Raw genomic sequence first — 17,228 nt, 5'->3', positions numbered from 1 at the left:
AAGAGACTCTGAAAAATTCTGCATCCTAGGATCAGAAATTCACTGTGACTACACTTCCCTGGTCTACAGATGACAGCATAAGTCACTTTGAACCCTTCAACGTTGCTGGGAGCTTTGTTTTCTGCTGCAGCATTCCAACTCTCAGGTGAACAGCAGCATGAGCAGACAGGAACACCGCATCAACTCAGATTACAAACTATGAGGTCAAATTTGCAATTTTGAGAACCTACGTTAAGAAATTTGAGCTTTGCACTTGGTTGAGCCATTCTTACTATTGTATTATGTATACCAAAGAAATGCTGTTTTCAGTGTTCCATTCACGTTTGCTAAAAATTGCTGCAGCAAAAGTGTTTCTACCTGCACTTACACTTCTATAAATAAGATTTTTTACAATATTCATATTTGTATAAGTTTATCTACAAGACTGGATAAAAGAATATTTCCAAAAGACAAATGAATAATCTTAATGCTTCATTTTTATGACCTTTAATATCTGTAAACTATTACATGAAACACTCACAAAACACTGTGAAATGTTCATAAAATGGACATGAAAAGTTAATATAAACAAAGAAAACAAATATAATTTCAAAAGGCAATTAATAATATAGTCCCTATACCATATTCATGCAAATTTTCATGTAATTGCATGGAGTTTTATATTAAAAAATTGTCCCCATATGTTAGTGTCCTTTAAGAATCACTAAATAATGAAAATTAATATCAGTCTTCATACAGTTCATTAAAATGCTACTATATAAGTAAAACTGTCCCTGTTCCCAGAAAAAGAGCACAGTGCACCCTTGATCAAGTGCCCCTGGAGACTACCATTTTAGAGAGGGCATCTCACTATACTGTACATAATGATCTCAAAGAGTCTCTGAACCTCCTTGCCTCCCTAACTCCGTCCCCCTCCCTCTCCCCACATTGCTCTCACAGGTATTATGCAAAATATGAAGTTTTAATGCATAGCAGATACTGCTTGTGAGACAGCTTTTTGATAACCCAAATGCAAACAAAGTATTAGAGGATAAAGTGAATTTTTCAGAACAACAAGGGGAATAACAACAGTAATCATGTTTAAAGTGATGGCTATCAGAACAAACCTACTTTTCCATTAAATAAAAAGTGTTGTGCATTGTCTAGTAAAGTCTAGCATCATGACTGACTAGCGCTAAATCTGCCACAGTGAATTACTAGGGCATGGGGCACACTGGAGAAACATTTCTTTCTCTGTATAAGCACAGAGGTCTAGTGCTGAAAAAGAAAGAATGGTATTATGGGTTCCATCAATACTCCAATCTAATTTGGAAACTTCATGTGTATAAATCATCAATAAGGTGACTGCACTGACAGCACCTTCGTAATAGCTGTGACCACTACCACCACCACCACCACCGTAACAGCCCAGTCCATCTGTTCTCTCTAAGTTAGTTAGCTACTGATTGGCAGCAGTCAGGGTTTCTGAGCTTCCAGATGGTGATGGCTACACATTTCTGGACAATTAGGAAAGCTCTTACTTTGGTGTACTATGCTACAGCTCTGGGCACATATCCAGAATAGTGACCTTTATCATCATCCTTACACTTTTCAGCCACACCAGTCATCCCAAACCTGCAGCATAATCCATCCCTGCCAGCCAGCACTTGCTTTATGACCCCAGAAATGGTTCTGCGCCAAGGGAAGGTGATCCATGAAAAGTTCTTCCATATGCAGATGGCTCTTTTTCTCATTCACTTTCTCAAACTCCTGCTGCTGCTGCTCCTGGCAGGGTAGCTGTTGGTGCTGCTGCCAAAGCTATACCAAAAACTGCTCAGTAGACAAGACTCAGACGTACAAAACTAAAGCCATCCATCTACATCTCCACAAGCAACTGCCTATTTGTAATGACCACTATCATGGCACAGAGCACTGTCATCCATGCTGGCCAATAACACTTTGAAAATGGCTAGAAAGAAATAGATGGATACTGGGATGGAATGTATAGAAGGAGGGATCATGGAGGGGAAGGTGTGGGGAGACCGAGAATATTTATGAATAATTGATGTTTGTGCAGCACACGTGACTGCTAGATTGGAAACTACTTAACAAAAACAAAAGAAAAACACAAGTGTTAATTAGCCATTTGAAATAATTTATGATTGTGTATACAGCATAAAAACAACAGAACAAGCTAGGTGGCCTTTGGGTGTGTGTACCATTACCTCAGAGGAACAACTTATCACAAGAACAGGAGAGCTAGAGAATTATAAATAACTGAAGATGGCTAGAGGGGGAAAAAAGAAAGACTTCCTAAAAATAGAGAATTAAAGCACCTATTAATTTATTGCAAGAGAAAGCAAAAGGGTTTCTCATCTTGGCCTGTTCAGTTTTGGAACTCTTGCCTTTTACACCGAACAAGTATTCACTTAAACCAAATTAAAAGTACTATAAAAAAGATATGACAAAAGACCATACTGTAATGATAGAAGTTAAATTGATCATTAGGTTCCTTTGTAAAATGTCTGAAAAAATCTGATCTTATACCAATCTTTTTTTAATGAGCACTTTGATTCATGTCATATGCCTTTCAGTCCAGTCAGTCACATAACTTCTCTTTTTATGATCAGCTAGGTAAGGAAACAGTGTTACATTGGCTCCAGCTGCTTTTGAAGCAACTTTATGACCAGTATCTTGTGGAGTTTTTGTACGCCTGTTCTTAAAGGGCTACATACAGATTAAGAGTTAAAATGTTATGCTGTTTGCCCAACAGTATCAAAGTCGACCCATCAGGCTATGCTGCCAATTACTGCAGGCAGCAGGCATAGTGAAATAATGCAGCTGGCACCATTCTGAACTACTTTGTGTGCCATAGCTCCAATCAGTAGGTACCCATTTCCAGCTATATAAAGCCAGGTGTAGACTTTTGCACAAGCCCAACTGAGACTCACATTCATGTGAGTGACTCTGACACCAGGGTGCTCACTAAATGGAATGAACCTCCAAAAGTTACCCTACACAGCAGATTTGATATATAGATTAAGAAAAGAAAAAAGAAAGCCTACTAGACTGGCAGGCAAATAAAAATTTAAGAAATTACAAGTCAGATTAGCTGCTTATGTAAATTATTACAACTTTACTGAAGTCAATTGAGCTGCCCAGACCTACACACTCACTCCTGTGTGCATTGTAGAATTTATGTTATACTAATAATATAATATAAGCATTTTTCTCTTAAGACCTGGTGTCTATTTTTATAGAGAACCTTTTACTACCAAAACAGATTCCCCACAATGTACTTAATCAAATCTTGGTCAAGAATGAAATATTTTTTGAATAGTTGACTGACATGCTTTTATTAAAATAAAATATAGTGTGAATACTGTGTACATTTATCAATACCAAAAGAAGTGTTTCAGTGCAGGCACTAAGGGAAACATCTGGGCTAGGGACAGAAGTTACACATAAACCAGTTTAAGTGATCAGAAATGGGTTTAAACCTGTAACAAAACAGAAGTTCAGTGCACATTTTCTGCTATTTTGAAACTGGTTTAAGAAAAACCTGGTTGAATGTAGTATCAGACTCAACTGATTTGGGTCAAACCTGTTTATGAAACTTCTGTCCCAGACATCTTCCTGGTTCAAGTTAAATCACAGTCCCCCAGGATGCTTTCCAGCCCTGGGCTGGGCTGTCTGCTCCAGCAGAGAACGGTTGAGGGGGCACGGGAAAAGAGGCAGGGATTGCACCCCCCAGGCAAAACCCAGATCTAAGGCCAGGGAGGGGAATTAAGTCCACCTTTCTCTGAGTGCAGAGCTTCCCTGCTGCTAAACTTACTGAAACTTGCTGCTGGCTGCAACTGTAGACTACAAATCCCAGAAGCACCTGGAAGCAGGAAGAGGAAGTGATGAGCAACCCTAAAGAGTCCTGCTGCTGCAATTCTGGAGTGAAAATCCCAGAGACTTTGGGAGCAGCAGGAAGAGGAAGCAAACACACAGCCCATGCTGGCTACATGCCAGAGACATGTGTATTAATGCCCCCAAGCTTCTGGCTAGAGTCGCTGCAAACATGTGGCTGCATTCCTAAATCAAAAGAAATAAGATTCCAGGTGTTTCTCAGTTTAATCTTTGCATCTTAGAGTAACCTGCTAAGACTAAATCAATTTAGTCTCAGGCTTTAAGACTGTCTGTATTTATCCCTGAAGAAAATCTTGTTAAGAGACTAGAACTTCCCAGATGGAAAATAATAATGGTGAAATACACCTTTTCAATACAAGTTGTTAAAACATTATAAAAAGCAAATTATAATTGCATTTCGTTATACATTCTTATTATTCTTGAATCAACTATCTAGCATTTATGGAACAAAATGTTAGCATTATCCCCACTCATTACCACAAAAGGGGAAAAGTTTGTCAAAATGTTTGATTGATTAAATTATCCCAGTTATTTTGTTCTAATTGAAAAACCCCCTAACAATATTCTAAAGCTTGACACATGTCAAATTTACTCCTCTTGTTTCCCATTTTAAACTAATATTTTACCTTACTTTGTTGATTATTCCTAAAATAGTAGCTCCTACGGAACTTAACAATATTATAGTCATTCACTTAAAGTGTTTGCTGTCTCTTTGTTTGGATATCTATATATTTTTAATGTCACTTAGAAAACTTATAAGAAAGATAAAGCAGTGTAATTACTGAAACTCCTAACAAACTAATTCTTAATTTGTTTTCCTACTTCTGAACAGTAAAAGTCTCTTATTATTTATTATGTTGGCAGCAAGAACTCCATTTCTATTTTCCAAATAACAAAATCAATAATTTACACAAAAATATTCAGTCTTGTCCCAGTTCTTAGTAAATAATTAGTGGCATGCTGCTGCAGTAAGGTTTTTCCAACTACCAACTGTGAGAAAATTATCAGTTTAGTTATTATTTTATACTTTTTAAGATTATAAAATTATTGGAAACTCAAATTGTACTTCACAACTTCCTTAAAAACATTTAATATGAAATCAATATGTAAGTTGGGTATAGATTATAAATAAAAACAAAAATTGTTTGTTGCTTAATGTGTTTTACAATATAATTCACAAATGCATTTGTAATACTGTATACTTTATCTGTATTTGTTCACTTTCTTATTCATAAACAAAGGGTTTAATCATGTAGCCATTATTTATGTACATACAGTTCCATGAACTACAGCAAAAGGAACAGCATGAGAAGGATATGAGGCCAGATCATTTTTGAAGTGCCATCTGACTGCAGATCACAGTACACAAGAATCTCTAGACTTCTGAATGGAAGGAGGCTCATCACCACTTCCTTAGCTTCTGATGGAGGCCTTCCATAAGGTCCAAGAGCTGTGTTGTATAAGGATCAGAAATTAGTAGGTCTGGGCTTGGGGATAAAGGGAGGTGCTGCCTTTCCCAGCAAAGATTCAGGGAAGCTTCCAATAAAAAAACCCAACAGATTAACTTAAAAACAGGAGAATGATAAGGATACCAAATACCTTAAAAGGGAACTAGAACATCAAGATAAAACAGTAAGGGCCTTGTTACACAATAATTTTAGGCAGCCCCTGGAGCTCTTAACCCCTAGATTCGCCACACATTAACAAAAAAACTATCTTTAAGCACACTTCAGGCAGTTTAAGTTCCACTACTCCAAGGCATGTTACCCAGCTCGCTTTCCATTAATGTGTGGTCAGGTCATAAGGCATGGTTGGATTCAGGAGTGGGGTCTAGGAGGGTGGGAGGGAAACAAAGTAGAGGGCTGGGTCGGATGCCCATGAGCTGGGGCTTCCTTCCTGGAGTAGGGGAAGTAGCTGCCCCAAAAGTTCCTTCCCTCACTGCTCCCACCTTCCAGCCACCCCAGGAAGCATGATCAGCACCCCCCCCCCCCCCACTCATCTCAATCCCAAATTGCAATTTATTAAAACATAATACCTTCTTTAATTTACTTCCTCTTTATTTTTTTCTTTTCTTTTTTACTTCTCTTCCTTTCATCCTTCAGTGGCTGACTTCCTTCGTTTCACTGTCTTTCCCCTTTCCTCATTTCCTTTCCACATCCCATTTCATTACCTACCCCCTCCCATTAACTCTCCACCTCCCAGCTTCATGTTCCCACTCCCCCCAGCCACCTTCCCAGCCCCCATCCCCACACTTAGAGCAGGGATAGAAGCCTTTCCTAGCTCAACAGCCCTGCCCTGTAGTGGCAACTCACAGTTGTAGCTCTTAGTCAGACTCCTGCTAGCCAGCCCTCTAGTAGCAAGTCATAGCTGTGTAGGTGGGAGACAGTCAGAGAAAGTTGTTAGCTTAAGATGGGACTGCTCCAAACTCAAGCTAGTTTTAACACCAACCAACATTAATTTGAGCAGATCAAAGTGCAATGTGTAACAAGGGACAAATAGAGACTGAGATGATTTTTTTTCCTGTGCAACTTCCCTGAAAGCTTGTGGGAACATCTCCTGGAGTAACTAATGGGACCCAGAAGCAGGGAAGCTGGGATTTAGAAAACTTTGGGGTGGATATATGCAAGGTGTCCCCTGTATAGAATCTCTTCTTCATGACACCTCCAACCCCTCATTCCCTGTCCACCCACCCCCACTTTCCCCAGGTTATTTTGTTAAGAAATTCTATCAACAAAGACTAAGAGTTTCAGGAGTCCTCTTTGGTGATAGCCCCTCCCTTCCACTGGGTGTACGCCTCCTTTTTGGCAATCAGGCATTCACAGGCGTTTTAGACTAGAAATTAGAAGGCATTACTTCACAGTCAGGATGGCTAGGATCTGGAACCAACTTCCAAAGGAAGTGGTGATGGCTCCTACCCTGGGGGTCTTTAAGAGGAGGCTTGACATTTACCTGGCTGGGGTCATTTGAGCCCAGTTTTCTCTCCTGCCCAGGCAGGGGATCGGACTAGAAGATCTACAAGGTCCCTTTTGACCCTGCATCTATGAATCTATGAGTCAAACCAGCAGCCCAGATCGAACACTCATCCAGACCAGTAATAAAAAATGGAAAAGTGATGGAAAACTTGTGGATGAAATGTTATTAAAAGCAAATATTTTGATTACCCTTCACACACAGTATCCTTCTGAAGTAATACTAATATAAATCTATAGATAATATAGCCTGACACTGTATTATTTTTCTTACCTAATTTCTATTGAGATAGAGAAAGAACAATTTCTCCTCCAATCCAACCTAACAGATTACATCAGGAGAACCTCTTCAGGAAGAAAGCACAAAGCAATGAAGACAGCCAAGCTATTCTTCTGGGAGCTAGGGGCAGTGATCTAATTCTAAGAATGACCTTAGGGCACAGATATAGGAGACAATTTGGCATAGTTTTAAATAATCTAGAAAGTTTTTCATTATTAGTGCTAAATAAACAAGTTTCTCCTATTGATAATTCACACCACAAGTTTGTAGGATATTCAAATAAAGTATCAGACAGAGTCACCTTCAGGTACAATACCAGGGACAGCAGGGAAAGTGAACTGTTATGGAATGTCCATGATATTAATGTAATATTATAAATATACAAATAGCTTAGGAAATTTCAGTTGGTCTAGAAGTCACATCAGCATCTCACTACTGTACAGAAAGCTAACTCTGAAATATAAAGCAAGCCCATTTTTCATTATTTTTTCCTCTTACGGGCAATACTCTTTCAGGCTTATAATTGTATTTCCATAATTATGATGTTCTTTTACATTTGACATTGACGTATTTTTCCCTATGGTTTATATACACTGAAATGAGCATAGCTAGATTTGTTTAACAATAATTCTTTCAACTTATATAATGCCTGATCATACCAAAATCTCTAATTTTACATCATTATTGTTGGATGTCAACAGCAAAGCTCTACAAATAGTTTTTGCTAATTGACTGCAGCTGCCTAGCTAAGAAAGCTTTAAAACATTGCATTTTACATTGCTAGTATGAAAATACTAACTTGCTTGCTTGAACAGCTACAAACGGGTATATTTAAACAAAACTAGATATTAGGAAACTGAGAACATTCCCTAGAACAAATTTTAAATGGTATTTATTATCTGCCTTTTTAAATATAGTTTCTACTAACCAAGAAAAAACATTATTATGCTAACGGTTAGCCGTTGTTAGGGCCCATCTCAAAGTACTTGAGGCAGTGGTCAGCAACCAGTCGATCAAGACTGACTGGCCGATCGTGGAGCCTCCAACAGTTGATGTCAGTCTGTGGGGTGGAGCAGGGGGTGGAGTGGAGAAGTAGATCCTGGGGTGCCCTTTACTTACAAACTGTGATCTTCACCACAGAAAGGTTGGAGACAACTGACTTAAGGGCATGTTTAGTTTTAAACATATTGTTATGACCCATTGAAATGCTTACGTTCTTTCCCAAACAAAGCACTATTTTAAAAGAGAAGTTTGCAATGTTTACAAAAGGTATTAAATATTTTATCTATGAAACTCTGTTCCACGACTATCTTAAGAGGGAAAATTATCTGTTCTAACCCTATGCACACTGTACCTCATATTTACTTATATGTAACTGGTATGGAATTTAAAATGGCACTACATTCAATGAAAACCAAACTCAGTTGAGAACTTTGGCAGAAAAGACATACCATAGAAATATGGGGCCTACTTTATTTATTAGCAGCTAGACAAAGACATGAGAAGTAGTTTAGCAGATAAGAATTGTATGTATTTTAAAGAGATTTAAACTCTTAAACTACCAAGTAAGGTCAATGAATCACATAATAGCAAGGGGCAGTTATTGCCCTGATCCTTTTTCTTAATTAGGATGAGTGTAGAAGATATTTATCTGAATAAGTGTCACAATGAAAGTTATTCAAGTTTGCATAACTAAATCCTATAACATACTATGCAATAAATACGGAAAAAAAAAATTATTTATTTGGCCAAATTATTTTTAAAAAAACAATCTCACCAAAGACTACATTACAGTAGAGTTGAGCTACTATATTTATAACATCTACAGTCCTTACTAGTAAAGCAGTAAACTATCAACAACATTAACTTTAAACTTTTACCTGTGTGTAAGTCTCCGGTGACTAATGCAAACAGCAGTCTGCTGATCTTGAGCAACGCATACCTTATGTCGGCTACATTTCATCTTTAAGCATGGATCTTTTGCTGGATCCAAAGCTAAAAACAATTACAGAAAAATATTTTTTTAAAAGTTCTCTAGTAAATGTACAGTAAAAAAAACTCAGTTGTCTCAGCCTTCTAGTAAATGTACAATAAAAAAAAAATCAGTTGTCTCACCACCTAGGATAACAAGCCCATGATTTCAGACAAGGGTGCCTAGATTCTACCATGATGATACTACCATGGCAATACTACTACTACAACTACTAAAAATGTTGTAGTCTATTTAAATACAGCACTTATTTCCACTGATTTTCCTATTCATATCTTCTTTATTTTAAGATATTTGTTATTAATGCAGCAGCTGTAGCAAATCACAAGTTTCTTCCAATTCCTTCAACAGAGCTAGGCAGAATGCAGCATGTTCAGTGATGTTTGAACCTGGGCTTTGTAAAAATCTTCAACTTCAAATTGACAAGGAAAACAGATTCTTATAAAATTTTACCAATGATCTGTAAAATTGATGTTAATTTAAAATTATTGTAATTTACAAAAATCACACATGAAACAACAAGAAATTCAAGAGATTTTTAAGGCTATGAGGCCTTGTAGACCTCATAATCAAACTCCCCAAAGCCATTTATAATGCAAGATCCGTGGAAATTTAAGGCAAATCAATCAACAGTGTGAAGACAACATGCCTAAAGTAAAGCATATTAATCCTCCATGTGGAAGATATCATTCATGAATAAAGTAGCTTTAGATCACTAGCTGCAGCTACATTTTCAATGTATATATATTGACTTCACACTTCATTTCGTTCTCCTTAACTGTCCTGGTGATCTTCATGTAGACAACCATCAACAAACTGTTTTTAAAAAACGGTAGCAAACAGGAACAATGACTGCAGGAAGAGTACAAAGGATACTATTTCTGGAGATGTTGTGAATTATTAATCAATCAATGTAGGTCTGAGGAATGTGAATACTCAGGCCTTACTTCTTTTGATCACTGTATTAGGTAGAACGAATGGAATTGAGTTGGAACTATTTGTTACCTTTAATAAATTGATCCATCACCCAGTTTGCCATTTGGTTTGTGGTGGCAAGCTGCAGTTTCATTGATTCTAATAATAATAATAATAATAATAATAATAATGACAGTACTAATTTGATTTAAATGATTATCTATGTCCTAATTTTAAATATTTACAAATATTTTTTTTAAATTCTTCAGAGTTGATACGCCTTATTGTGATCAATCTGTTAAAATGAATTATGTAATCAAAGACTACATTCAGTCTTGTTTAACATTGCCTTTTACCAAACTAGCTTTTTGACCTAGGCACAATATTACAAAGAAACAAAATAGACCAATTTTTAAAAATAAATAATTTCATACACATTCTGTGAGCCATGTTTGGCATGGAAGAAATTACTGTTTTATTACTTCAAACAGAAGTGCCATGTGAAAATGCAGTGGGAATTACCAAAACATTTGTAGGAATAAATAAAAAGTATTTTAGAAAAAAATGGTTGTAAATAGTAAATTGTGTGTCAAGAGCATAGTGAAAAAATAATATTTCAGACTGATTTACTTGCATTAGCTATTATGCAATTATCAATTGCTTTTCCAAAAATTCTGAGACAATATGAATTTCAACCAAACCTCTGGATTAAACATACTAAAAGACTGCCCACTTGAGGTGGATAAAAGTGACTAAGATGATCAAGTCACATAAATAAGAAGAAAAAAATACTGCAGACAGCATAAATAAATGCCGAATGGATCATACCATCAGAAGGAGTGATGGGGATGAAGACCTACATAGTTAAAAGTGTGGTTGTTAAAGGTGGAGGAAAATTTCACAAACGTAACTAGTTTAAGGAAAAAAATCATCATCTATATTTGTTTACATGACAGTTCAAGCCATCAAGTAACTGTAAAATATGAATTTGGCTTGTCTCATTATCTGGGTAGTTGAGACCCAATATAGGTAGACTTCACTGTACTTGCAGACACTTTGACCTCAGGACTCACCCCAAATCTCAGAGTACTGTGTGAAATCACAAATACCTTCCACAAGCCTGAAGCTATCCATTTTCCCATCGAAATAACTTTTTGTGTTTTACTCCAGTTTCATTAACCCATAACTACGTGTATTCAGTTTCAGTGATGCACTAACACTATTTCCAAAATGGTTTGACTTTAAACCCAGAAGCCTCAACACATCTGGAAACACAGCAAAATCACACATAAGAAGCCTACTAAAAAAGCTATAAAAAAAGGGTAAATCATCATTATGGAATTTTCATCCTTCATTGATTTTGGAACCCACATTTTTTATTTATTTTTTTATGAAACAGGGTGAGAAGAGATGGGCAGATATTTTTATTACATTGTTCCCCAATCTACATCCATATTTTGTTCAGTTTAAGTAAGGAGGCCATGCACAAAACTCCACTGGTAGTGTAGCAGATAAAGGAAATATACAGGGTTATACAACTGTCCACAAACAAAACTTTAAAAAAAAATAGAAACAATTGTTACAGTCCAAATAAGAAAAAGTATGTAACTGGATTCCTATGTTTCTCTAGGCAGACTACATAACAGGATTTTTTTTATTTTTATTTTTTTGCATACTTTACTTATACAGAAAGATTTAGAGCTTTAGTGATTATGAAAAAAAAATCATAACCCTTTTAGCTTGGTGCTTTTGATACGTGGCTAATATAATACTGAGACACAATGATCTTTTATCAATTTTTTTTTGTTATGGTTTCTACATACAGACTTTTAAGCCTCAAAAAATAGCTTCAGTTGCCTCCATACTAAGGTAAGTCCTAGATCATTCTGAAGTATTTCTCGACAAAACAGTTTTCAGCAAATCAATTTTGTCCTGTTTTAAAGTCATAATGGAGAACTAAGTCACTTTTCTTTCTTACTGTTAGTTGAAAATAAAACATGGATGAAAAGCAAAATGTTGACAGTTATTACATTTCTTTATAAAGAGAAATAAAATTGCTTCATTTGCTTCCCAATTAAAGACTGCATCCTGTAAAATCTGCTGTTTTAAGGTAAATTAACCCCTCAAAAGTTATTTATAATTGGGATGCCAAAAATGATTTTTGTGACCTAATAACCAAATTGAACTCTAATTTAGATTAATCCCAAAGAGCACAAATGGCCTTAGAATGCCCAGAATACATTCCAACACAAAGTGGTTTGTTGGGATGGTTCCAACACAAAGTTACTTAACACCAAGGGTATGTACAGACCTTGGGGGAGGTTAGATCAAGTTAAAAATGGGCACCCAATCCAAGGCAAATTGGGATCAGCAGGGTAGCTTGTGGGGATTGGAGGAATAATTAGGGTCCACAGGGGCACTTAGGGGAATCAGGGGGGACTGGTAGAGTCTGTGGGGGGTTGGGGCAATTGGGGGAACAAGAGGGGTCCATGGGATGATTGGTGAGGTTTGGGAGGATCTGGCAGGATTGGGGGGCTGACAGGTCCACAGGGAGCTGGAGGTGGGGGGACACACAGAGACCCTCCAATGCTCTGTGAAAGGTCAGGGGGCAAGAAAAGCACACCCCAGGGCTGTACTAGGAGCTGTGCAGAAGAAGTTCAATTAAATCAGTCTTGCCAGACCCAAACTAAATTAAATTACCTCTGAGTTAGGGTTAAATTAGATGGGGTCAGACATTTTTAGACCAATCTAAACTTCCTGAACTTTTGTACAATTTACACTTACACACAATTTACACAACCTAACTAGGGATTTAAGTGTAAGATCTTCACATGGGCCAAATAAGCTAGACTGTGTGGCTATTTTTAAATGTGATATATCGCCTAAGCTCCCTGAGCATGTGTACCTAGCCAAACTGAAATTTTTTGAGTTGTTTTGTCCGTATATATTCTCACTAATTGGCTGGAGTTTAGAATGAGAAACACATCTGCAACTTTTTCTTTAGTATCCAGAGAATCTACTCTAGCCATTTCTCTCCTAGTGTCCTATACAGAGGGAGTACAGGGCACACACTTTCAGCTCTTCAGTCTCCTTTCAACTTCAGAAACCTATATTGAGTTGAATCTGCAGTGGAGGGGAAGAAGGGAGGGATCTGAATATGCATGAGGACCATATATTTTCAATTTAAATTACTGATAAGTAACTTTGTGTAACTGCTATTCACATATTCTGAGTGGGCAACTCAAAAGCAGTGCCCACAGGACTAGTCATGGTTCTCAGATTACATTTAGGTGAAGAACTAGTTTCTAGTAAAAAAAAAAATCTAGTTTCTTTTTATGACCAGGTTACAAAACGCCTGGACACAGGAGGAGGAGTGGATGTCGTATACTTAGACTTCAGGAAGGCCTTCGATACGGTATCCCACCCCATACTGGTGAACAAGTTAAGAGGCTGTGACTTGGATGACTACACAGTCCGGTGGGTGGCGAATTGGCTGGAGGGTCGCACCCAAAGAGTCATGGTGGATGGGTCGGTTTCGACCTGGAAGGGTGTGGGCAGTGGGGTCCCGCAGGGCTCGGTCCTTGGACCGATACTCTTTAATGTCTTCATCAGTGACTTGGATGAGGGAGTGAAATGTACTCTGTCCAAGTTTGCAGATGACACAAAGCTATGGGGAGATGTAGACACGCCGGAGGGCAGGGAACAGCTGCAAGCAGATCTGGACAGGTTGGACAAGTGGGCAGAAAACAACAGAATGCAGTTCAACAAGGAGAAATGCAAAGTGCTGTACCTAGGGAGGAAAAATGTCCAGCACACCTACAGCATAGGGAATGACCTGCTGGGTGGCACGGAAGTGGTAAGGGATCTTGGAGTCCTAGTGGACTCCAAGATGAACATGAGTCGGCAGTGTGACGAAGCCATCAAAACAGCCAATGGCACTTTATCGTGCATCAGCAGATGCATGACGAATAGGTCCAAGGAGGTGATACTTCCCCTCTATTGGGCACTGGTCAGACCGCAGTTGGAGTACTGCATGCAATTCTGGGCACCGCAATTCAAGGGGGATGTGGATAACCTGGAGAGGGTCCAGAGAAGGGCCACTCGTATGGTTAAGGGCCTGCAGACCAAGCCCTACGAGGAGAGACTAGAGAAACTGGATCTTTTCAGCCTCCGCAAGAGAAGGTTGAGAGGCGACCTTGTGGCCGCCTATAAGTTCATCACGGGGGCACAGAAGGGTATTGGTGAGTATTTATTCACCAAGGCGCCCCCGGGGGTTACAAGAAATAATGGCCACAAGCTAGCAGAGAGCAGATTTAGATTGGACATTAGGAAACACTTCTTCACAGTTCGAGTGGCCAGGGTCTGGAACGGGCTCCCAAGGGAGGTGGTGCTCTCCCCTACCCTGGGGGTCTTCAAGAGGAGGTTAGATGAGCATCTAGCTGGGGTCATCTAGACCCAGCACTCTTTCCTGCTTATGCAGGGGGTCAGACTCGATGATCTATTGAGGTCCCTTCCGATCCTAACATCTATGAATCTATGAACAATTACTACTATCAATCACTCTGCTAAGCACGGCATCTTCTCTGGGGGCTTCCTCAATGGCATAACTTATAGGAATATCACAACGTGATGTTGTTCAAGTACCCTGAACTCTGGTGGAATGTGCCCTTATCACGGATAGCAGATGGATGTTAGCAGTCTTATAGTAGTTTTATACAGTCCAAGATCCAGTTGGACAACCTCTGGGCTGCTATTGCTGCACCTTCAGATACTAATACAAAGAGCAACGAAGACTTTCTGAATATCTTTTTTTCAATGAAGGAAATAAAAAAAATGACTTTTTAATGTTCAGCAAATGCAAACCCTCCCCACATGAATGAGGCTTTAGGAAGAACTTTGGCAAATTCATCTGGTACCCTAAATAAAAAAATCTGTGACAAGTTTAGGCAAAAACCTAGAAAGAGTCCTCAGGGTTTATCAGGGCACAATGCAACAGAAGGCAGATCTACTGTAAGGACTTCAAATCTCGCCTATCCTTCTTACTGATATAGGATTATAAGAAGTCAGGCTGCATGAGACCTCATGAGGTCAGCTGCCCTGATAAAGTAACCCTGAGAACTCATCCCAGGGTCTCACTATCAGAAAACCAGTTTCATGGAGTGTAGAAGAGAGCATGTTGACATAGGTTCAAGTGGTACTTTCATTAAACCCCCCTCCCCCTCCCCCACAGAAACTGAAGCCCTGGTTAGGGAAATGAGGGTAAAGACCCTAGATAGGCTCTTAAGATATTGATGGACTTGTCAGGAGAGAAAACACAAGTTATCTTTGAGATTGCTGATGGATGGCCCTTATAAGTGAACTAATGGAAAGGCTGCTGTGCTTAAAACCCAATAGGCAATCTAGGTGGATGATGGGTCTACTCAGGTTGTTCCTCACACAGCACCAGGATGGAAGCCTAGTTCATATCGCCAGGTATGTATACCCACTCAAGTTCTTCCTGCGATGGACAAAAATGTTTCTGACTGGAACCAAACACTCTTTTGCTATGTATGAGAGCCATCCATCATCCAGGCTGCATGACAGAGGGAGAAGACGACTCTTTCCTCTTCTTTCTGTTAGCAGATTCAACTTTAGTGTCAGCATTTTGGGGTCCTGCGCCAAAAGGAACAGGAGATCTTCATACCTCCTCTGGGCAATTTTTTAAATATGTGTTCACCTTTTTATGAGTTCCTAGAAACCGTGTTTGTTAATTAGGACTAATTGAACTAAGATTATTCCACATGAAGAAGGGTCTCTGGATTCTCTTATTCTTGCATTCATAAAATCCTGCGGAAATGCAAAATGGCAACCAAGTGGTAGATATCCTTGATGACAATGGACTTTCTGAATGTGACCAGAATTGTTGGAAACACCAGATCAGATGCAAATCCAATATATTTGTCCAAGAGAAAAAAAAATAAAGTTATTCCACCTGCTCTCTCTCATTCTTGCCTTATATGATTAACAAACTGAAGAACTGTGGAGAACACGAGTTTCCTCCAGTAAACTATCTGGTACTGGAAATCAGGCTATAACAAGACAGGCTTGGCTGAAATCCTACATGATCAAACAAGTCTGGGTAAGGCCATAAACAAAAAGTACCATGCCTTCATTCCAAGAAATATGGACAAGTTCATTCAGATACGTGGGAAGAACACATCAGCAAATTACCAGAAATGAAGCCACAAAATGGTGTTGCCTTGTGTTTTCAACACATTTTGAGAAGGGATGGAAAGGCATCAACAAGCACCAAGCCAAAGCTCAAGGGCTGCAGGTGAACAGTCTGTTTTTGCTTCAGGTCCAAACAAACTTCCTGTGCAGGAAAGGTGCTTTTTGAGAGTATGCAGTGAAAGGAAGATAACTTTTCAACATATCCTGAGGCTTGAAGGCTGCTAGGAACTCCAGACAGTTGTAATACAGTCTCTCACCAGGCAAGAAAGAATCAAGGAACAGGAAATCAAAATCATCCTTTATCCCCTAGGGATAAGGGGACAAGAAAGGTACCTGGTATTACAGGTACTTAGCTTAATGTGCCGTACTTACAACACATTAATAAATGTATAGACACAAACAGTTAAGTCAAGATAGAGAAACAAGGTATGAAAGAAGAATCAGAGCAGGCCTTGTTCCCATCTGCACAGTACTGATTTACACTGCTTTCATTTTAACCTGTTCATTTCCATAAACGATAATATATCAAACAAATCATGCCATAAATTGCATACAAAATGGGAAACCAGCCACAAAATGTACCACATTTAATGTGGAACTTCTTAGAGGCTGGTTTCTATTATACTTTAATTGGAACATGCAGTATGAACATGCGAGCACCTCAGTGAGCCCAAGACTGGGGAACTACCTCCTTCCCTCAGTGATCTTGGATGCCTTGTACACCAGGACATTTAAAGCTGCTAAGCTTTAAATGTCTCAGCCTGTAAGCTTTACCAGGTGCCTTCCAAGGGTCAAAGGACAACTGTGTCCCATAGACAGGCCATGCCCACTATTGCCTAATAGTGGGATCAGGCAGGAGGCACACCCTGGTCTAATACACAGCTATGCCCCCATCCCTTGAAAAGGGTATGGTGGAGCATGGCAGCTTGGAACCAGGCCCCTGATGCAAGGCTGCCTAATGAGCTCCTCA

The 17,228-nt window shown here is 38.8% G+C and overlaps 1 protein-coding gene across 3 annotated transcripts in view; it reads right to left on the bottom strand.

Annotated features, from left to right (window-relative positions):
- The window catches only part of SPOCK3 (SPARC (osteonectin), cwcv and kazal like domains proteoglycan 3), a 508,697-nt gene that overhangs the window by 260,334 nt on the left and 231,135 nt on the right, over positions 1–17,228 (bottom strand). For all 3 annotated transcript variants that reach the window (XM_059721899.1, XM_059721898.1, XM_019481419.2), the window contains exon 4: positions 9,024–9,138. In XM_059721899.1, the coding sequence (XP_059577882.1) occupies positions 9,024–9,138 (115 nt within the window). The remainder of the gene's footprint in view (positions 1–9,023; positions 9,139–17,228) is intronic.

The sequence above is a fragment of the Alligator mississippiensis genome, chromosome 2 (genome assembly GCF_030867095.1).
Source record: "Alligator mississippiensis isolate rAllMis1 chromosome 2, rAllMis1, whole genome shotgun sequence".
NCBI classification, from domain to species: domain Eukaryota; kingdom Metazoa; phylum Chordata; order Crocodylia; family Alligatoridae; genus Alligator; species Alligator mississippiensis.
The sequence above is the reverse complement of the archived record's forward strand: the minus strand, read 5'-3'. Positions and strand labels throughout refer to the sequence as shown.